The following is a 22,174-nucleotide window of genomic DNA, read 5'->3' as shown; positions in this document are numbered from 1 at the left end:
CTTGAGTGAAATGGTGGTGGTACCATCCATGTGTTTGTCTGACCTCACGCAGGATGGTTTTCAGTCCTTCAGTCCAATATTTCCAGGTGATGTCTTTATTCTTCCCTTTGCTCTCATTCACTCCCCTTTTCCTCACGCATTCAAGGTGGTGTTGAGAAGGGGGCTCAGCTTTGCCTTTCAGTTAAGTCCCAGCTTTGACATTTCTAGGTTATAGCTAATGCTGCAGACTGTCTTAGAAAATCAATGGGAAATTTCAACCCCAAGTCATTTGTCTCTGTGCTACAGGAGTTGAGCCGTTTCAGCAGTAACTCAGGGTTCAGACCTGTACTTGAATCTTAAAGCAGCTAAGCTGGTTCTTAATTTTAAACGTACGAATGTTCTTACTAATTTCACAAAAAAGGCAGTGCAGGATTACAGTCGTCTTTAGTAGCCCTAAATGGGACTGGATCCAGTAGCTTAATCTTTCAGCTCAGCTGTGGTGCTCTCAGTACCAAGACTTGAACCTTCCAAGTTTATAGCTGAGCTGCTTCAGCAAATCTTTGGGTTTTTGCCTAGCGCTTTGATACCTGCTCCACCATGGTGCTGCTGTTATTTCTGCATTACAGTGCTCAGGTGCTAAGGCAGGATGGGCTACACTGGCTCGTCTTGTCAGGAGTTGAAGGAGAAATTGTGAATTTGTTATTTCCTAGTTGGAGCCTAGTTGCGGTATTGTAACTTCACCATTGGGCCCTAAAATGTTGGTTCTGGAGATGTTTCTTACGAGCTTTGTTGAACTGGCTAAACAGGGCTAGGATTAAGTGTAGGGTATATATGGTGAAGGGTGGTGGGGAAAAGCGTTGCGACATCTGGCTGGAAGGAGACCTGCAATGTGTCTTCTGTGACAGCAGAGCAGCAGTGTGCTAAGGGTTAACTTGGCTGAATGTGCTTTTTGACAGACTGACTGAGGAGGTTGTTTCTAGATGTTGAAATCAGTAGAAGAGGGGAACTTCCAGAGGGATTGAAATAATTTATCTGTATGTTCAGTTTCAAGGATTGATCAAAATACAGGTGTTTATTTATATGGCTTTGTCTTAATACTGCTTTTTATACTACAACGGTTAGTAAAAATGAAAGTAAAACCTTACTTACTCTGTAGTTCTGAAAATGTGATATAAATTTTATGGTAATATATACTTGGTTCCCTTTCTTCTAGGACTACTTGTGCATAGCCAAGCTTATTGTGCATGTGAATACAATTTATGCATTTTATGCTGTTTGCAAATAACGTATTTTCTACTCACAGATGTACGTAAAATCAGGCAGGGAGATAAGTGGCATTCTATAGTGAAAACAATAGTCCTGTTTGTGTTAGCCTATAGACAGCAGGATCCTGTGATACTTGGAATAATGAAAGCACAGTTTATAAAAATAGATGTTGAGGAAAATATGGCTGGTTTATGATTGTGCTGGCTTTTGTGAAAAGCTGCTCTTGTTTTCTGTATGCCAGAGAGCGTTATATGGGTTAAAGGACAGTACTTTTGCATTATTTTGCCATGCTGTTGTTGCCCAATAGATCATTTGCTATTATTGTGTACCACTAAAATAGTAATGAAAAATTCCCTGTAAGCAGTAATAGTTTGGGTGCCTAACCTCTATAAGGTTAGATGAAAAAGCTCACTAAAGCCTGTTCACTTACTTGCCTTTGACTTTCGTCATAATGTTGTGGTTACATGTACATTTTCTTGTAAGAAGAAATTATCATTTGACTTTTATTTATAGATTCCTTAGTGGTTTTGGGGAGGGGGCGAAGAGGGGAAGAAGCACTCTGCTGTACAGTCCTCCATCACTGCATCAAGGTGGTGCAGGATTCCTAAACCACCTGTGAATGTCTGTTCCTGCGACTGTATCAGATGATTAGGAACTTCATGTTACCATGAAGGGTGACTGTTCTAACTAGTGTGTTTGCGTCCCTTTGAGATCAGATGTGTTAAGCTGCTGCCGTTGCTTAAGTGGTATTAAACCATGATGATTAGTTTTGCATTGAGGGTTTTTTTGTTGGTTTGGGCATTCTTTTAATAAAAAGTAATAAAAGATTTCTTTATGACTTTTAGTAAGTTTGCTGGATCTTACGCATGTAGTGTGCATCTTGGTATTGTAGTGTCTACTGTAAAATATTAATATCTTACAGACTTATGAATGACTATGGAAAAACATGCCAGTTCCTAATGCACGTGGGGGACTTCTAAAATCTGTCTTACGGTGCCTCTACCTCCAGTTTTCCTCATACTTCGTGAGCTTACTAGGTAGCCCGCATCTCCAGCACTTCATCTATCCTGATTTTACATGGGCACTGTTAATTGTTACTGGCCTTAGAAAGTTACTGGACTTTGTTCACACATGTGGCTTCAATTAGTGTAACGGAGATGATTATAAGCCCTTGTTGTGTTCCAGCTCTGGTTCTCTCTGGACAATTAGTTTAACCCCTGTTTTAATACAAGTCTCCACTTAGAAGCTGATGAGGTTCTTGTATTTGCCCAGTGATCCTTTGGAATGAAGTTACTCTTCACTGATTAGAGGCAGTGAGTTAAAATACTATAATTTCCTCTTATTTGAAAGTTACAATTTATTTCTAGGCAGTAACCAAAATATAAGATGTACTTAAATGCTAATTTCCATACCTGTCCTCTCTTCTGAAAGAACTGGTATGTTCCTATTGACACAGATTCACCCACTTCAGTTATGTCTGCAGGAAATATTACACTATATATTATATGGCTATGTACTTTCTTTTCAGGCTGGCATACAGAACGGTAGGAGCCTGGGATGGGCAAGTTGGTCTTAGTTGCACTGTGCTGGCATGTGTGTGTAACTTCTTAGTGGCATTCTTGTCTTCTATAAGGCGAGGCCAAATAATTACATTTAGAGAAGTTACCCATGATTATATAGTTGCAGTGCCAGAGCCCTGCTGAGGTACGGGGAAAGCCTTCTTAACTAGTCAAGTCATCCTGCAAAATGGGAAGGGCTGGGGTTGAACAGTCATGGTTCCCAAAGCACATCCTTCTCTGTTCATTCATGTAGCTCTCATTAATGCAAATATTCCCAAGTTAGGGTTGTGGCTAATCTTCTGAACCCTTTAACAACTAATTAAATCGTGCTTTGGAAGTTGGGGAGGTTCTCCTGTTTGCATAGTCTTGGGTTTCCTGATTTCTTAGAAAGGTAGGATCCAGTGACTTAAATGCTCTGCCATCACTACTTAGGAATTCCGGAATACCACAACCTATATGGGAAAAACAGCTGTTACGTTTCCTAGAGTGAGGGAGTATGAGCCTGTGACATGATCCTCCCTAATTAAATTGCTTGGTATTGGGGAGAGGAAGATGCTCTTCATTTTTTTGCGTTTCAGCCTACTGCAAAAACAAGGTGAAGTTAAGCCTTTTGTACAAAGGCAGATGGTCATCCTCACCGGGGGCACTGAAGTCACCCAGAAGCTTTCCAGGGGGTCTCAGTCTGAATCAGTGCATGTTAGACCTCTGCCCCTTATTGTTCTGTCACAGCAACCCTTAATCAGAGGCAGTTTAAAGAAGTTTGGTCTTAATTACGCACCACACATTTTGGTTCCTTAAAAACATATAGATTTAAATTCCTAGGCACCAACGTCCCTTAGGTTCCCAGTTTTAGACACCTGTTTCTGTTACTGTTAGGTTACGTTCTGAGCTCACCTTTTCCCCCAGCAGTGACACAGGCACACCTCTTGGTAAGCTCATATTAGCCAGGTTTATGTTTGGCGCTGCTGAGGAAATGAAAATGTGGGAGCTGTGGTCTCCTGCTCCCCCAGTGAAGCTGTTTACATTCCGTAGTTTGGGGTAGGTTTTTTCTTTGCTATTGTACTGTGCAGTTTTTTGCCTGTTCTAATTTGCCATGACGTGGTCAGTGCTGTTTCCTTCCGGCTGCTTGTGAGCCTGTGGTAGAGATAAGGATACGTTTACAGTGCGTTTTTAACAAGAAGCTGAAGATCTGCTTCACGAAGGAACTCGGGAACTCCCTGGATTGTAAAAAGAATTTATTTACTGGCTTCATCTGTTTGGCACTGTGGGAATCAAGATCTAGAGCATTTTACTTGCAAAATAACAACTTGGCTAAATTTGAACTGTGTGTGAAGAAGAAAGGTGATACACTTGAGAGATCCTACAGCTGAGTAGGTCAGTCTGGGTTTTGTATTTTTACTTAGAACATAACTTAAAGGTGAGAGTCACTTGTGAATGTGAAAAGTGCATATTGTGAATCGAATGAAAAGATGGATTTTCTTCTTCTTTGCTTTTGTAACTTTTTCTTAGTCTCGTGCTTTTAGTATGGAACACTCTGATGTCTTACTTCCTGAACCACTTTCAAGGGAATGAAAATTGGCATGGATTAGTAAAAGTAATATCTCTGACGATACAAAGATATCTGACTTGCTTGGAGTTAGATAGAACAGTTATAGTTTGGAGCAAGCTTTATTGTGACTACTACTATTTCACATTGCTAAAGCAATCATTTCTTCATTAAAACTTGGTTATTTTTTTCCCTCCACAGTGCTAAAGGCTATCAGGGCGGGAAGAGCAACTCAGGAAAGGATTTCCCTTGGGTTTGTTTCACTTCAAGAAGAGAAGAACCCAGGAACACCGATGATCTAAGGAACACAAACACTGATACTCAGTTCATTTTCTTTCACATCTGAGAAGCTTTTTCTTCATATGTGGAGCTGAGACCTGGGAATGCGTTATTATGGCAGCAGTTGTACAGCAGAATGAGCTCGTGTTTGAGTTTGCCAGCAACGTTATGGAGGACGAGCAGCAGGTATGGGACAGTGTAAGAAACCACGTTCATACAAGTTGCTGATAGGAATATTATGAAAACATGAGGGAAAAAAGTGTGGTGTAAAACACAAAAAACCAAACATTAAGGTCATTATTGTTGCAGCAGATCTTTGTGCTGTTTCAAAAGCTTCCTGTTGCTTCCTGTAACTTGCATGGGCAGAACAGAAATTAGTTAAAATGTTCTAACTTCTGCAGTATTGCAGAGACATCCTCTTCCAAAATATATTTTTTCTGTATCACCGATTTGTGCCAGTAGAATCCATCTACTTGTGATGCAGAATACCCCAAATTCTGGTTATTTGACAGTAGTTTTAACTTTCTTGGTGTGCTAGCATAAAATGCTGAATAAAAGTCACGCTCCAGATGACCAGAAGGAGCAGTAGTATTTGCTCACTGCTTTTTACAGATTGGTTTCTAAATCATGTTACTGTATGTCAGCTATTCAGAAATAAGCTTCAAAGTAACTTAAATGGGTTTCTTTCACACTGCAGGGAGAATATGTCTGTTCTTATCTGAGGAGGTTCTCAGTTAGGTGTTGATTATCTAAACCACATCCTGTGAGTCCTGAGGCTTCAGTGAGGGCCTCCTATTGTAAAAATCAGGCAGCTCCTCATCAGGTGGTGGCTAATAGTAGGGGTTTGCATTTATTAACAAGAAATCAGGTGTTTGGCTATTGTGGAGAGACAGCTTGTAAAAGGCTGAGAAGTATCACTACAAACTGTTCCTCTTTTTGTGGATGTGAAAAGCATTGATCCTTCTGTCTTTCAGAAATACTTTTGGCTTTATAATCTTGCCTCTGGTTTTCTGTATGGCCAAATATCTGGCTGGGTCAGTGGCCCGTTTCTGCTGTCAGAGTCATGCGATCACTTCAGTGAACTGAGTGTTGTCTGTCTAAAGTGCTAACTCAGTTTTGGGTGGAACTTGTAATGTAACTTCCTTCCCTGTATTTTTCCAGAGCTTGTGGCAGCCTGGGGATTTAGGTATGGGAATTGCACAAACATAGCTGAAAATGAGCCTTATTTATTACCGCTGTTTGTTGTTCGTTGCTGGCTTTGCTTTACAAGCCAATGGGAGAGGGAAGAATTGAGATTGGGGCTGTTCCTGGAGGGGGTAATGCAAACAAACATGGTTTTGTTCAGTTTAGTTGTGCATTCTGCCTCTTGCAGTTTCTTCAGATGTTCATCTGAAAAACTTAAAAAATAGTAAAGAGCACTTAAAGAGCACTCAAAGAGCACTCAACAGGGCAGTAAAGCGCTTCCTCCAGCTCCAGAACAAACTCAACCTTGGCATTTATCTCAAAACCCAGATAAGCCCTACTCCAGATGAAGCTTAAGGAAAGAAAGTGTCCTGTAGCATACCGTGAAGGTGATGAAATGAAACGTGTGAAAGGCCAAAGGGAGAGGGTGCATAGCAGAAGGTCCATCAGTGCAAAGAATTGGATGCAAGCTCCCCTTAAATCACTGGGTTAACTTAGTTCAGGTGTCAAAGATGCAGGCAGCCATTTAGCTGGCTGCATGAAGGTAGATCTTAAATAGTCACTTGTTGAAAAGGAGTCCTGCATAGGGAAAGATCTGGGAAGCTGGACCAAGATTTAGCTCATTGACCCCAAAAGATTACTTATTGCTTATACCTGTTTGATCTGCTGCTTACAACATAGGTGGTATTGCTGTTGCTACTCCTGAAGGTTTTAAGTTCTGGACAGGTTGGGGATGGATAACATGATTTGTGTACTTTGCAAAAAAATTAGCTCTGGAATTGCTCTGTGTTCTTCAAAAGCATTTTGTGAGCTTGAGTATATGAAAGGTGACATATTTGTGCACAGGTGTCATTTAACTGATCTTTGGATAGTTACTTTTGCCATGCCCCCAAAAGCTGGCATTGCAAGAACTTTGGTACTTCTTGTCAAAGCTTTGCCTGGAGCCCTGTTGTGCCAAGAGCTGTCAGGACATGGAACAGCTGTGAGAGAGGGTCAGGGTCTAGATGCTAGCTCCATTCAGTGTTTCAGGGAAGTCATCATTCATAGCTCTTAGAAAATTATTTTCTTTTTAAGCCTTAGTTAAACAACCATAAATTATGAGCAGTCCATTTGCAAATGTAAGCATTGAGCCAGTGGGAGGGATGCAATCACGTGGCCCGTGTGAACGGGGAAGGTTCTCTCTTATCAGCTTTATCCTTTTTGGTTTAGAAAATAATGATTTTTTTTTTTTTTTTTTTCCTTTTCTTGGAGGGTTCATTTATCACGTTGTGCTTGTATGGTGAGGAAGAAATGGGATGATATCCTCGTAAATTTGAGAAGGGAACAAGTAGCTTGCACTAATGCTACTGATAACCTGTCTAGTTGATGCTACATGCCAGAGATCCTGGTTAAATGGAGGGGTTGCTTTTTTGTTGTTGGTTTGGTTTGTTTTTGAGAGAGACTGCACACAAGTCTGGGCAGGAGCTCCTGCAGGCTTGGCCTGAGTCAGTGCCACTGCCTAAAACTGCTTTTCTTCACATCTGCAGCTTCTCCCCTCAATGTGTTTTCATTTAGTCCTTTGTTAACTTGCAGTTAACGTGATGTTTGATCAGGACATTCTTAATCTAAAAAGCTGAATAAAAGCAGCCACAGGGGCTGGGTCCATGCTAGGAAGGTTTAAATGGTGCCAGAGACGCACTGAATCATCGCAACTATTAAATTGCCAGCGTGGTCCCCAGCATGACTGCTCTGTGCAGTCAGGTGCTTTCTCAAGTGGCTCTGATGTGTGTGGTAACCTGTGCCTGAAGATACCTTCTGTATCTCTGAGGGATGGTTCTTTCTTCCCTTCTTCTGAAGAAGAGGGATCCAATCCAAGCCCCAAGGTTGGGCTGTGACTTCTGTACCACCTTCTCATACCTTGGTTTGCTCTTCCTTGTTCCCTGCTGTTGCCATTTCTGAAACATTAAGTCACCTGGTCAAGGCGCAGGACTAAATTTTTTGTCTATTTCCAGCTCCTGCAGAAAGTCCCCTCCTTATCCACTTGCAGTTTTATGAAGACTTTAAGGAAGTGATTGTGAGACCCATACTGAAGTTGTCTCCTCGGGAAGGCAGGCATCATTTATCTGTTTCCAGCATTCCTCTGTGAAACTTGGTGACTTTGCAGATGCCGGCCATGGGAACGCCTTAAAAATCCAGAGGCTGCCTCTGCTGTTTGCACAGGAACCTCCAGTGAGAGAAAACTGAAGCCCATTTTCTAGTCACCAAGGTCACTTTGCCTAGTTTGTTTGTTTAATAAATGGTCAACTGTATTGCGAGTCTGAATTCTGTTGCTCTATTAAAAATACTGTTTTTTTCACTGAGGTTTCTTTCTTTTTTTCCTTGTAGCTTTTCCCTGTCTTTTCCATGCTTTTCTTCTCATCCATCACTCACTTGCACAACATTTATTCCACACCAGTTAGAAGCTAGTCACCATATTCCTGGAACAAGTTTTCTTCCTTATAGTATGAGAAGAAGAAATCTCCCTCTCCAGAGCAGAAGAAATCTCCTTCCTTATCTTCCATTTCCACAAGCAGGATGGTGTTTTGATCTTGTGTCAGTTGGTGACAGCTGATGAGAAAATTTGCAGAGGAGAAAAGAAATACCTTGTCAGCATGTCAGACACCCAAGAAGAATCTGAGAGCAGGAAGGAAGATCGCCTTTGGCACTTGAAGGAGAGCAGGGTTCCCTTTCAGGGGGTCACAGAGCGTGAGTGAGGCTTGCAAGGACCTCCTTAGGAGACCTTCCATGGGCTTCAGCATCTGTCTGAAGCTTTGCACACCTCCAAGTTGTTAAGGGTTGGTCTACAGGACCAGTTTGTAGATGAACTACAGTGAGGAATTTGGTGTCTAAGACTTGGGATGATTGCAGTAGTAGCTCAACTCCTTTATGTGTGCAGCAGACATGGGAGGTACACTGAAACCAAGCCAAAGCTTTGGCAGAGTGAGGGTATCATATTTTAACTATATTTTGCATGAGAAAGATGGAGCAGTGGAAGTAGGCAAAAGGAGAAAATACGCAGATTGTTCTTGTACGGATTTATGTATTGATTTCTTGAAAATCACTGCTGACACTTTAATTTGGGACTGCTTTTAATTGTGTAATACTTTGCACTCTTCCTTTTTCTTAGTGCATGTAGAACCGCCTTTGTATTAGAAATAAATTATTTTGTGTTCATGCTATTAGAGAGGTAATTTAATTTGTCTTAATCACTACCTTCTAGTCCTTAATTTAATGTTTTCCGTGTGTGTAATTCTCATTACACACTGGCATCAAAGGGAGCCATAGTGAACACGGGCTCTTCTGCAGCTCTAAATGTGTAAAAAAGTTACTCCTGTGTCTTACAACAGCAGAGCCAAAGGAAGCTTTAGCTTGGCTCTCAGTTGGGATTCAGGCACTGTCAATGAAAACAAGAACTTTATGGAAGTACTGAGGTGAGATTTTCTCTCTCAGCAGTCATATGTACATCAGCATACATGAGTATGCTGATGCTTTTAAACCTGACGGTTAATGACATCATAACCAATTACAAATATTGTGCAAAAAAAGTGATCATTTCTGCAAAAATATATTTCAGATTAGATTTGTTTGCAGTTCTTTGAATGCTTTTCTCTCCAAAAGCATATGCTTCCCTCTATACAACCGTGACAGGAAAGAAAATCCATACATTGTAAGGTATGAGTTGGAAACAAGTGTAGCAACGGGCCATGGGAAGTGATATTTACTTTGACTCTTCCAGTTCAAAACTGTTATTTATGTGAAGAAAGCCACATTTAAAGTGTCTTACCACAAGTGAATGCTCTTCTGTTCATCTCTTGTCTTTTGGAAGCTCAGTGTGTCAGCAAGCACCTTGGACGGTCCGGTGCCAAGTTCAAGCCATGAAGTACTGCCCTGCCATGGGGGTTCTCTGCCTCCCGTAGACAGACACAGTGACTGTGTCAGAGTGTGTGGTTGACGGTTGCTTCTAGACATGGTCAAAATGCAGTTTAACCTTGCAGAGCAGATCACATCTGATCACATGGATCAAACCAACTGCTGCTGAAATGCATGACAGCAACACTATTCAGTACCACAGGAAACATTTTGGTCAGCGGTGAGGCGTACTTCAGTAACACGTGGATGCTTGGGCTTTTGTAATTAGGTTTCACAGCAGAGTGATAAGCAGGGTGTAATATCAATAGGGCTTTGAGAAACCGAGCTGAGAGCATGTGACAATCACACTCTCACACGACAGTCACAGGTTGGTTTTATCTGTGTTTCATTTATTATTCTGAAACAGTTTTTTATGACTTGTCCCCCCTAAAGAATAACAGCAGTATTGGAACAGGTTTTGCCTCTCCGGGCCCAAGTCAGTGACATGAGTGTCAGTCATTAGAGAAGGACAGAGCTGAGCTAAAGTATCTTCTTTATCTGGAAGAAGCTAACGTGGGGCCCATCCCAAGCACAGGCAACTCGATCTGTTGCTGCAGATGCAGCAGCTCTTGAGCTGGTGCAGCAGTGGAAGGAGGGAGGAAGGAGCACCTCACCTCAGACATGGTGGGCCGGAAGCTGGGCATTTGTTGATGAGCGTGGAGGAGACAGACACCTACAGCAGAAACAGACACCCCAACGCCTCCACCCTTTTCTAGTCAACAGAGAGGAATAGATGTTTTTAGGGCATGATTCATCCTGTTGCAGCACAGGAGCCTCAAACTGGGCAGGGAAATCGTGCCCTAGAAATACCCATTTCTCTGTTGGCTCTGGAGGAGGAGCCTGGGGTTTCTAGCTCAAGCCTCTGTGCCTGCACTACAGCTATCTGAAGATAGGCGAGATGAGCTTCACCCTTACAAGGTGTCTACACGCCAGAGCAGGATGAGGAGACACAAGTCGTCTTATTTGCATCTTCCCTACCTAAAACTGATGGTTTTAATCTGCTCAGTAGAATACTGAACAGGTACTTGAAAAGCACATGCTATTCTTCCTTGCAGGTGACAGGAGCCTGAGTGTTCTATGTAATCCTTTTTTTATTATTTTTTAATGTAGTTACATATATGGGTGTACAATATATGTAACCTACATCTCAAAAGTTATATACTGTGATATATTACTGAAATTGAGGTATTTAAACTATTTTAGAGCATGAATCTAAGTAATGAGGCTGTAATGGACCATGTTCCTTCTAGTGTATGGAACATACTGTTGAAAATAAAACCTTCTTTTCATGCATACAGTATTAGATTTTTCTTCTTTACAGTGCTTTATCTTTTTTTCATGGATGTGGCTTTTATATTATCAAATCTGTTTGTTTATTTTTGCCTAGAAACAAATAGGATCAGGAATGTTGGGGTCGGTAAACAAACAAGATGCACATGTGAACATGATTCTTTCTGAGGAACAGCAGGGACCTCGTGGCCACCAGTGATTCCTGGTTTCTCAGCCCCGCATGATGCAGCTTTGGATAGAGGTGGCCACAAAGGTGTGGGGTAGAAGCCGTCCCATTGCTTGACACAGCATACGCCCATCATCTGGCAATGTGATTGCACAACGGGGCTTTAATTGGTCTGCTCTTTGTTCATGTTTATTGATCTCCTGACATGTTATTCCGGTTTGAAGCTTATGTTTGGTAGAGTAGGTGGGTTATTTGTTGGGTTTTTTGCTTTTGGTTTTGTTGGGGTTTTTTTGTTTAGCAAACTGTCCATGATAGAAGCCCATACAAACACTAGTTCTGTTTCTTAATTCTTCCTTTTTTCCTGATTGCCCTTTACCACAGTTGTTGCTGAGGCATGTTTTACAAAACACAGAGCAATGTAAAGTGGGAATTACTGCCTTTTGAAACTTCTAATTGCACTTTCTACTTTTAGTACTTAGGTTCCAGGCTCTTCCCTAGGGGAGGCTTACTGCTTTAGCCTGTGTCTGTGTTTAGCCAATAGCTCTGATACCATTTTGTGTTGGTGGCCATGTGCGTAGTGGCAAGACTGAGACATGAGCAATCCCTAAGCAAGCTCATAATCTCATGGTGGTTGTTTTTTCTTGTGTGGTTAAATAAATAACCTTGGTCCATGCGTATTTGTGCTCTTCTGTGGAGGGTGAGACCAAATGTACGTATACTGGTTATATCAGAAACATGTTTTAGCAACCTCTGGGTTTGTTTTTAAAGTGAGAGAACCTTAGAGTTACACTAGACTCTCTTTGGGCCTTCTCTGCAATCATCAGCTGTGACTTTCTTCCTGCAAATGACATTTTAGAAGACTCACTTTGGAAAATGCTGTCTGTAGTAAATGGTATTTTCTGAAAACCTCTTCCTGTTGAATGGTTGCCGTTTCAGAGAGTGTGCCTCTCACTATTATTACTGGTCAGCTTGATTTCTGCTTTCCCAACTGCCTCTTTTCTCCTGTATCTGATGCAAAATAACTGTTGAGACAGAAGGGTGATGTCTGAAAGCAGATTTAGGAAGGGAAGCAGCAAGGGGGAGTAATGTCAGGTGACTAAAGCAGTAAGAATTAAAGAGGGAAAATATTACAGCATGTATATGAAGCACTCCCTACTACATTCCTTGCTCATGTAGCAAATGTCCCCTAAAATAGTGATTTTTCAACTAGTGTCTCATGGGAAACTTGGTGCCTGTGAGAGCTTCATCGAGTCCTGACAGCCACAGGACTCCTTTGCCCCCAGTTTGATGGGAAGAGCAAAAGATGAAGGTGCTTTCAGCAAGTCATGTGCCCAGTATTATTGCCAGCAAAATTTAGCATTTACTGTGCAGTGTCACAGCTCTGTATTGTCAGCTTTTGTGCTGCAAAATAATGCAGTAAGGAGTAAAGTCAGTATATTATATACTACAGTGATGCTCAGCCTCTGGCCCATAGTGGGACACTGCTGCTACTGGAGTTTATGTGCTAAAAATCATCTTGTTCTTTGGTACTTTCTCCTGATGGTCTAATATTCGGGTGATGTCAAACAGGTCTGTTGAAGTAACAGTAAGTTTAGATTAAGGTTAAGGTTGGATGTAGTCTAACTACTGTTATTTTAATATTCTTTTTTCCACCCCCTAGCTTGGCGATCCATCTATTTTCCCTGCTGTCATCGTGGAGCATGTTCCTAGTGCAGAACTCCTACATAACTACTCTGGGTTAACCTGCGTGGATGAACCTAGTGACATGATCACTGAGAACTCTCTGGATGTTGCAGAAGAGCAGATCATAGAAGATGATGATATCACCCTCACAGGTTGGCAATAAAAAGATTTCTGTGCCACGTTTGTGTACCAAGATGGCTGTAGCTAATGTGGAAAAAAGGCTTAGTGACAAAATCCAGTAGGAAACAAAATTATAGTAGTATTGAATGCTGTTAATTCTGTACAAGACAGAGAAAATGGCATTAATACTGTTCGCAGGTGGCTTGCAATCCCAGCTGCACAGCTGATAATGGTGAAGAGTTCCATCCGTCAACAGAGATTAAGAAAGAGTCCTGCTCAGAGTACCAACAAGATTTTTCTTTGCCCTTATAGGGTTTGTTTGCTCTTATTTAATGGTTATTATGTAAATGTACATACCAAAAAGCAGGAATATGCAGTTTGAGTAGCTGTGCCGCTTTTAGCTTCCCGAGGGTATACAATTAGCCATAAAATGTGCACGTTAGCGTGACTTGCTGGTATAAGTATGCACAGTATAGTATGTATTTTGGATCTCTAATAATGATTAACGCCTAAGCTACAGATGTTCTATGTAAATTCTGTTAGAAAAGGTAGCCTTAGTTCTCAAGAGCTCAAAAGATGCCACATGTTTTAAAAAACAACCCCTCACTGTATTTGAAGCATTTCTGCAGAACAAGTCTGGAAGGAGGGGTAGGTGCTTCACAGAGTGAGGATCTGCTTCTGCATCTTCTTGCAGCCTCACACGTGGACTGTCTCCAGGGCTGGAGACAGCTTGCTGGTTTCAATCATGCTTTTGACATTATTTCCAAAGGTACAGTCTGATACAATCTTTTACCACCAAAAGCAAAACAAAAACTCCACAAAACTTGACATGAGGAACAGTTCAGAGAGTAAACTGACATGAGCTGTTCTCAGTAAATGGGTTTATCTGATAAAAATGGCTCCTTTTTTCTTCTTAGTAGTGAATTAACTGTGAACAGACTGTGACCGTACGCATAAGTTAGCTGATTATTCAAGAAGGTTGTACATACTTAAACATTATTTCAAGTTGAGACCTCTTGCCAACTATTCCCTTGCTATTCCCTTGCTATTCACAGTAATTATTCACACTGCAACTGGCATTTCCTCACACTCAATGTGGCTGTTTGAGTTTTTCATCGCGGATTGTTTTTATGAATCCATATTCACTGTAGTACATTGTGTGTGAATTTTTACTTGCATGAGTAATTGTGAAACTCCACTTTTGTGAATGCTCTTGTTAACATTTTTCTGGTGCTGGTCACATGAGAAGAGTTTGCAAATTGCTGCCAGAGACTGAAAATATGTAATCCTTGTAACCAGTGGTGTGTGCAAGGGTTTCTGGGATACTTTGGAGGCAGACAAATGCGGTATTGTTCCCATCATCCATTGCAGTCCAAGCAGTCTGGCTTTCTTTAAAGTCAAAGTCCTTAGAAAACCAGAGCTGCCACTTTGCAGAGGTTATTGTTGTGAAGGAGATGTTCACTAACTATCTTCTTCACACTCTCCATCCCGCTAGCTACTGTGCATGCTGTAAGTGTCCCTGGACAGGAAAGTGGGTGAAGCCAGGCCAGGCAGGGACCAGCCCCACTGTGGAAAGCTCCTGCTCAGGATGCAAGGGAGGCAGCTATCCAGCCTGGCTCAAGTGGGGCAGAATTCGGGCCCCCAGGGGTGTGAAGGCACCCCATGGGAGGTGAGAAGAGGAAACTGAGGAAGAAGCCCTCTGCCTGCTGTGTGCAAGCATCTGCTGTGGCTGCAGCTGCGCACTTGAACTGCAGGGCTGCCATGGAAGAGAGCACAGCTTGCCATAGGCTGCCTCTGAAATGGGGCTAATCATAACTGAAATTTCCCACCTACTCAGCAAAGCAATTCCAGTTGCTTTGGTTTTTTTCCCCTCCCTTCTTTGAAGTTCCCCTCTTGGTTTTTTTCATGGGGTGTTTGGTCTCCACAGCAAAATGTGTTGTTTTGCTCTTTGAAGTTTGTACCAGTCTTTTCAGTCACTTCCACATTATGCCTTTGGGAGAGGATCAGACCTCTAAAGCCTGTACTAATTCCACATTAAAATATTCATAAGGGTGAAGTTCACAGCAAAACGAAACTGAAACCACCATCATTTATGACTAAACATTACCGAGAAATGGCTGCTTAATATGCAGGATTTGTAAAACTTAACAGTTTCTCAGTACTGTTTCATGACTCTGTCATACGTTAAGCTTCTCGTTTTTTGCTAAAATAACAGAAAATAGAAAATGCCAATTTTTATGGTCAGTTTGAGACAATATTACAGGATTTTAAATGATTAACCATCATGTAATAAAGGATGATTAACAAGATCAAGTGGAGCGTTTGGCTTTAGATGAAGTTTTATCTTGAAAAGGAATATTGAAAATTTTATTTTTTCCTCTCTAAGAGGAATATTAGTATTTTTTCTCTGAAAAATTCAGGGAATAATATTTTGTGCAATCTAAATTCTAGGCCAACTTGTCTTCTACTCTTTATGTACCTTAGTGGTGCTTGCATAGGATGAGGGAGGTGGCTGCACTGAGACAGTTTGGGGGGTGAGGTAGGAGGGACGAAATATTTGTGCTTAGTGTGAATAGTGAGTGTGGAGGTGTGCATTTGCATGGGCTGATAGTGGTGCTTAGTAACCAGTTCAGAAGTTACTTTACAGCATTTTGAACTTCAGCAGTATTTGGCTTGTACATCTTGTGATGCTGTAGCATTCATGGCACATACCAGGCTGCCTAGGTAGGAGAATGAAGGCGAAGAGACGTTAGGTACCATAGTCCTGCACAAACCTTTGGTGATCACCTATGATGTTACAAAGAAATCCAAAGGAGTAGCTTGGTTGAAACTGAACTTCATAGTGTTAATCCATAAGGATTTTGAGTTGACAAGGTGCCAATTGTAAAAAAACCAAACCAACCAACCCCAACAATGGGTATGGTTTCAGTTACTGTGTAAAGAAATTATTCACTGCTGCACGTAGCATCTGGTTAAAAACAGTGAGAGCTTTTTCATACAGCTCCCCAATGAGATGATTTTATTCACAAACTGTAAAGCCGTATTTAAAAAATAAAACGAAGGGTCATGTATAGGTCTCCTGAAATATTTGGATTCTTAAACTTGGCTTTCCAGTGTTGGTTAGCAGTCAGCTGAGAGTTGATAGTAAAAAGCAATTGCTTAAACTTAACAGCCAGCTATTCTGCAAAAGGGGGCTCTGTCCGTGTTTAATGGATCACTCTCCACTTTTAGCAAGTTTAAATTTCTTCGGATGCTATTTTGAGGCTGTGAGGCCCCTGGTTTTGTCTCTAGTGAAACAGAGTGAATTTAAACACAGCTGTGAGTTGCACAGCCCTTATCTTGGCCCGCGCAGGGGGGGACCCGCGCTGTCCACTCTCCGGAGCCGCTGGCCGCCGGGGAAGCAGCGGGAGCGGGGCGGGATCGCCAGAAGCGATCGCTTTAGAAAGGCTCCAGGCAGGACTTTGTGCTGAGGTGGGGAGCTGCCAGCATGAGCCATAGTTTCTTACTGCACCGGGTGAGAAGAGCAGAAAGCCGTGTTTGGGCAAGCCTCACGCCAACGGCAAGTGCTGCTGATTCATGGCGAACCCGGATTCGCAGTAACTGGGCTGTAACTGACGTGCAGATACTGAGGCTTGCACTCGTGGCTTGCTCAGATAAACAAGAACTTGTAAAGTACCCTGGGAAAAAAAATGAAATTACTTTTGGGTGTGGTTTTTCCTCCCCCTCCCCCCCCTTTCCCTTCCTCCACCTTTTTCTTTATTCTTCCCCCCCTGTTTTTCTTCCCCCATCTTTTTCCTTCTTCATTCCCCCCATTTCCTTTTCTCCTCTCTTTTTTCCTCCTTTTTTTTTTTAAGTTTCCACCTATTTAAGATAACGTTAGAAACCTGATGCTTCTCAGAAATTATCTCCCTCATTCTTTCAGCTCTGAACATTGCCAAAGAGTAATAAATAAGCTATATAATTCTTCTTAGATTTGCAACTGTATCATAACTGCCAGCAGTTGAAATACCTTTCTGCAACATTAAGGGAAAAGCTAAAATAGCAGACATCAGCTTTCCTTTGGTAGCTGAGTTGGTTGTCTTTGAGCACTGTCTCAAGTTGAGTGATGTGAATTAGCACCTTGCTGCTAGTAGGGCAGAGAGGTGGTGCCTCATCTCCTCTGTGTGGTGCCCCACACCTTGTTTGTGTTAGCTGTTGAGTTCTTGTAATTCAACTTGCTAACTCAGCCATACCCCCCAAACTTGTTTTCAGCCATTTTATGAAACTAAATTGTGTCTCTATGTGATCAAAAAAGCGTGAAGCCTGGCTTGTGTTACGTGTTAGGAGTTTGGGTCATGAACCAGGGACAGAGACGGGAGGAAGAACCACAGCCCTCCTTTTTTCAGCAACAGGGAAATACTAATTTGTTTCAAACCACCTTGTGAAGTCATCTTCTAAGAAGAGGCTTGAAGGGTGTTAGCAAGAGTGTTAATGTGGTTAAGAAACTTACTTTTGCCATTCTTTGTCTGTGGATAGACAAAGTCTTTTGGTGCTCCTTATGGTTTTTGTGAGCATCAAATTATATTAATCCTATGTTTACGTTATTTGTATGACTATTATAAGTTGCTTGCATTAGTCTTGGAAGTGGATGGTCAACTTCCAGCTACACGGTGTAACAGAGATGTAAAGCTGGTGGCCTCTGCCTCGCCTGCCGATATTCAGAGTGAAGAATTAACATAGCTCTATCACCCCAGCACGTGAAAGCAAGCAGGTGGGTTTGCTCCTCATACAGCTCTTGCTGCTGCCCCTTCCCTACCTGCAGCACTGAGGACCAGGGGTACCACTGCTGGCTTTTAAGTTGTCTCTGGCAGTGTAAACTAGCCCCACTCCATGGCTTTGGCAGGGTCCATCATGGTGGGTTACCTTCCTGACCATTCAAAGGATGTTAGAACTGATGACAGCTGCTTTGGCAGTGCTGTGTGCCTGTATTTAGGGTGACATCCTTATTGTGGTCTTTGTTGTGCTGGTAGATGGTATGGAAGGTTCTCATCCAGATAAAGCAGAAACAGAGGTGATCAAGTCAGCACTGCCAAGCCAAGCATGAGTGTGCCTGCAGACTGCCTGGGCTGTGCTTGGTTCAGCCTCTCCCTCAGCTGGCCAGGCATTCCCTATGGATGCTGTTTGGCTCTTGGGGCCGAGATGTCTGTGGCTGAGCTCCTGAGCCTGCAAGCTGCATGTCTAAAGAGCGAGCAGTTTGCTACCTCGTCTCGCTCTATGGCTTCCCAAGCCAGGACCTTAGTCCATGCTACCACCTCCCCTTTTCTCTTCATGCTGTTCTCTCCAACTCTTGTGTTTCTAATTTATTAAGCCTGCTTGGAGATGTCAGCCAGAAGTTGCAGATCCTTAACTGTCCGAATGTCTGTGCAGGATGTGGGGTGGAGGAGGTCCTGTAGGCAACAGGGCAAGTTGCTGTGTGGGTCAGGGCTTCCCAGCACCCATCTGCTTTACTCTGTCTTAGCCTGAGCCTCTGATTCTTGGAGCATGGTAGGCCTAATGTTGAGGAAAAATCCAGAAGGTAAGGATGAGGCTTCTCCTGAGCTCTGCGTGCTCTCTGTAACTCATAGCTGGGTGGAGGAGGTAGGGCTGATGTGTGACAGTCTGCATTCATCTTTGCCCTCTCCTAGTGATAGGATTGCTGGAGCTGTAAACACTTGGGGTGCAACTGTTTGTTGTTGTTGTTGCTTGGTTGGTTTTTCACTTGTTTGCTTGTTTAGTGCTGATGTTTTGGTGGGGGTTCTTTTAAGTACAGAGATTCTGGCATAAACCTCTTGCTTTTATGTGAAGAAGAAATGTTCCGATGTTGTTGCATTGTGTTTGACGGTGCATTCTTGCTTGCTCTCTCTGTCTGTCTCCTTTCTTTTTTCTGTTCTCTTTTGTTTTTTGTTTTTTGTGACTGCCCCACCCCAAATTCCTCAAAGCTAAGCAGGGAGAGAGGGCATGAGGCTGACTCATGACCAGGCTGAGAAAGTAACTGAGGTGCCTTGGTGTCTAAGGGAGGGGAATACTAATGCAGCCCTTTGTAGCACTTGATAGATGCAAGTGAATTCCCCAGTGTAGCTCCAAATTGGTGACAGAGGATAGGGAAGCCTGGCCCGTGCATTGCTATCCAACAAAGAGTAACTTCTAAAAGAATGTGTTAAACACTTCCAAAGGTTTGTGGTGCCAGAACTAGTATCTAACTTACTTGTCATGCTACATTTATATTGTAAAAAAGTCCTGTGGTAAAGTACTCCTCCAGTCATAGAATCACAGAATGGTTTGGGTTGGAAAGGACCTTAAGATCATCTAGTTCCAACCCCCTGCCACGGGCAGGGATGTCTCACACCAGTGTTATCTTCATGGACAGCTGTTATTTTGCAAAATGATATTTTATTGGGTGTTTCTGGTGTGTAGCTTCAGATGACCTTCATTATAAATTAGTGCTCAAGAGCTTTGGGTTTGTCTAAAGGCCACCATCATAAAATTGATGAGGGACTGTCCAGTAGTCAGAATTTTTGAACAGTTTGCCAGCCCTCTGTATTGCGTTTCATGTTTTATGTTTGCTTTCCAATGTGATCCTGGAGCACTGTTAGCCCTACCTGTAATCCCCATGGATTTGAATGGTTTAGGATTCAGTTACACATTCAGATCATATGCTCTCTAATAAAAATTGTGGAGTATTTTCTTGTCTGTCCTCCAGGCTAATTTTGATGAGCATCTCTAAATTATGGGATTCACTTCCTTTGGACCACCATAAGAAGAAAGTAGCAATATTGGGGTTTTTTTAAAGGGTACTGTATGGAATATTGTTTGTGGTAGTGATGTTTCTTAGGGTTCATGTGTGTTGTGTTTTACTGCATGTGCTTGATCAGCAAAGGGGAGGGGGTAGAAAGATGAAGCAGAAACAAAGGGTTTGTGTTGGTTGTGGTTTTATTTTTTAATTCACACAATCTAAAAAATGTAGTGTATTAAATAATGAAATCCCTGCACTGTTCCTTTTCTCCCCAGCTAACCTGTTACTGCTCAGCTAGTAGAAGATCATGTTTACCACTTTTTTTTCCCTAGAAATGAAACAGGAATAAAGACCATGTTAAGCTTTAAGTCCAGTTTGTAGCTTGTTAAGAGTTAATTTTTCTCTCTTGCTTTTAGTTGAAGCATCTTGTCATAATGGAGATGAGACAATGGAAACAATTGAGGCTGCTGAAGCACTTCTCAATATGGATTCCCCTGGTCCTATGTTGGATGACAAAAGAATAAGTAAGTTTTTTATGAAAGCAAATCTAATCTGGATTTGCCTTGCTTATTTGTGAAAGAAAGAGGGATTCAGTGCACCATGGTTACATGGAATTGCTAAGATTATTTTGCTTCCAAGTAGCCTTTGTGTACGTAGTTTGGGTAACAAATCCAGTGTTGTAGGCAATGATTTCATTGCTTAGTCAGAGCTGAACAGGTAAGGAATGATGCAAAAATTACAGAGGGAAGGTGTGAATGAAGTTGGGTAGGTTAGATTGCACTGTTTATGTTGCAAAGATAAAAGAATATACACTTACATCTGCAGATTGCCTTAAATATGTATAAAATTGTGTGATTACCACATAATTTTTGGGGGAGTGGGTTATATAATTAAGTTGTTCTGTTTTAATAGTGCTTCTGCTTGTGTAAAATGTCGGTGCATATATTCCATTATGAACTAGTCTGCCCCATCCCTGGCAGCGTTCAAGGCCAGGTTGGACACAGGGGCTTGGAGCAACCTGCTCTAGTGGAAGGTGTCCCTGCCCGTGGCAGGGGGTTGCAACTGGATGATCTTTAAGGTCCCTTCCAACCCAAACCATTCTGTGATTCTATGATTCTCTCCCTCAAAGTCCTTAAGTGTTGTAGTTTTACGTTTAATTTTTTGCTGGGGGAAAAAAACCTAAATAAAAGCCTTTAAAAGTCCTTGTGGCTATGTGAAAATATTCCTCTTGTCCCTTTCTCTTAAGCAACTATGTTTGACGCAGCTGAAGATGATGATATTGTGTCTCCTATTACACACGTGTCAGTCACGCTTGACGGGATCCCTGAGGTGGTGGCAGTTCACCAAGCCCCGGACCCTTACGCTGAATCACCAGGGACTCCAGAATTTGAACAACCAAAGAAGAAAAAAGGTAAGATGCTACTGGATAATACTGGTATGAAGGAGGCGAGCAGTGGGTGGCATGCTTGCCTCCCCTGGGGGTGTCTGGAACCATTCTGGGTGCCAGGTCAAAATGACTGAGCTGGAAATTTCTCAGCTAGAAATACAGAGGAAACGTTTTCTTTCTGGGTAGTGTGAGCACAGATGCTGCTGCCTAGATACTAATGATGTTGGAGAGGTAGCAAAGATGGCCTGTCCCCCAGGAAACATGAATCTCTGCTTGTTGCTATTTGTAGTTTCTTCTTCAGAGCAGAATTGCCGTACAACCTATAAAACTTTTGTTACTATGAAAGCTACTTTAATTAGCTCTTACTTAGCTTCAAGTAAGAATATGGGATGTGAATGAGAGGCTTTTTAGCTTTTGTTAAATATGAATGATTTAATTTCAGGGGTTTTTAAAGTAGCTGCATGCTGTAGTAGACATTAGTCCCATTTGTGGTAGATAACATTTACACAGCGTCCACTGAGTGATGCTTACTGGAGTCGGTGCTGTGCCAGAGAGCAATGAAGTGGTCTTAGTCAGACCTTCTGCTCCTGTTTTCCCACCTTGCTTCAGCATGGATCCCACCAGAGGTCCTGAAGCTGGTGTCTGTGGGTAAAAGAGTCATTCAGTGCAGGCAGATGTGAGGTGCTGTTACAATAGATTGTTTAGAAAAGGAGAAATCGAGAGTTATGTTTCTGGAGCTAATCCTGGGGCATGAGGACCTCGACAGTTTCCCCTGTGAAATTAAAACCTTCCAGAACAGGGCTCCTGCTAGCCAGCCATGCTCCTGCTGAGTGAGAGTACATTTTTGCTGCTGCTTTTGCTGCTACTTCTAAAGGTAGGGAGTCTCCAGACTGTGAAAGTGAGCACATTGGCCTGTGGAGATCTTGGGGAAGCCCCTGAGCCCCGTGTGTGTCACAAGGTCTGGTAGGATCTGGTGAGTGTGGGTTGGTAAATCTCCCATTCCCGTAAGAAAGCTGAACTGAAACTGCTGTGGAGGAGA

General features: G+C 42.3%; 1 protein-coding gene across 8 annotated transcripts in view; it reads left to right on the top strand.

Moving 5' to 3' along the window:
• The window catches only part of ELF1 (E74 like ETS transcription factor 1), an 87,884-nt gene that overhangs the window by 44,834 nt on the left and 20,876 nt on the right, over window positions 1-22,174 (top strand). For 7 of the 8 annotated variants that reach the window (XM_030475982.1, XM_030475983.2, XM_030475980.2 and 4 more), the window contains 4 exons: window positions 4,552-4,815; window positions 12,855-13,029; window positions 20,165-20,272; window positions 20,995-21,159. In XM_030475982.1, the coding sequence (XP_030331842.1) occupies window positions 4,744-4,815; window positions 12,855-13,029; window positions 20,165-20,272; window positions 20,995-21,159 (520 nt within the window). In that variant the 5' untranslated portion in view covers window positions 4,552-4,743. Of the gene's footprint in view, window positions 1-2,897; window positions 4,179-4,551; window positions 4,816-12,854; window positions 13,030-20,164; window positions 20,273-20,994; window positions 21,160-22,174 lie in introns of those variants that run through there. The other variant, XM_030475984.1, reaches the window with a different exon arrangement.

This window comes from Strigops habroptila, chromosome 2 (assembly GCF_004027225.2).
Source record: "Strigops habroptila isolate Jane chromosome 2, bStrHab1.2.pri, whole genome shotgun sequence".
NCBI classification, from domain to species: Eukaryota; Metazoa; Chordata; class Aves; order Psittaciformes; family Psittacidae; genus Strigops; species Strigops habroptila.
Note: the sequence above shows the minus strand (reverse complement) of the source record. Positions and strands in the feature narration are given on the sequence as shown.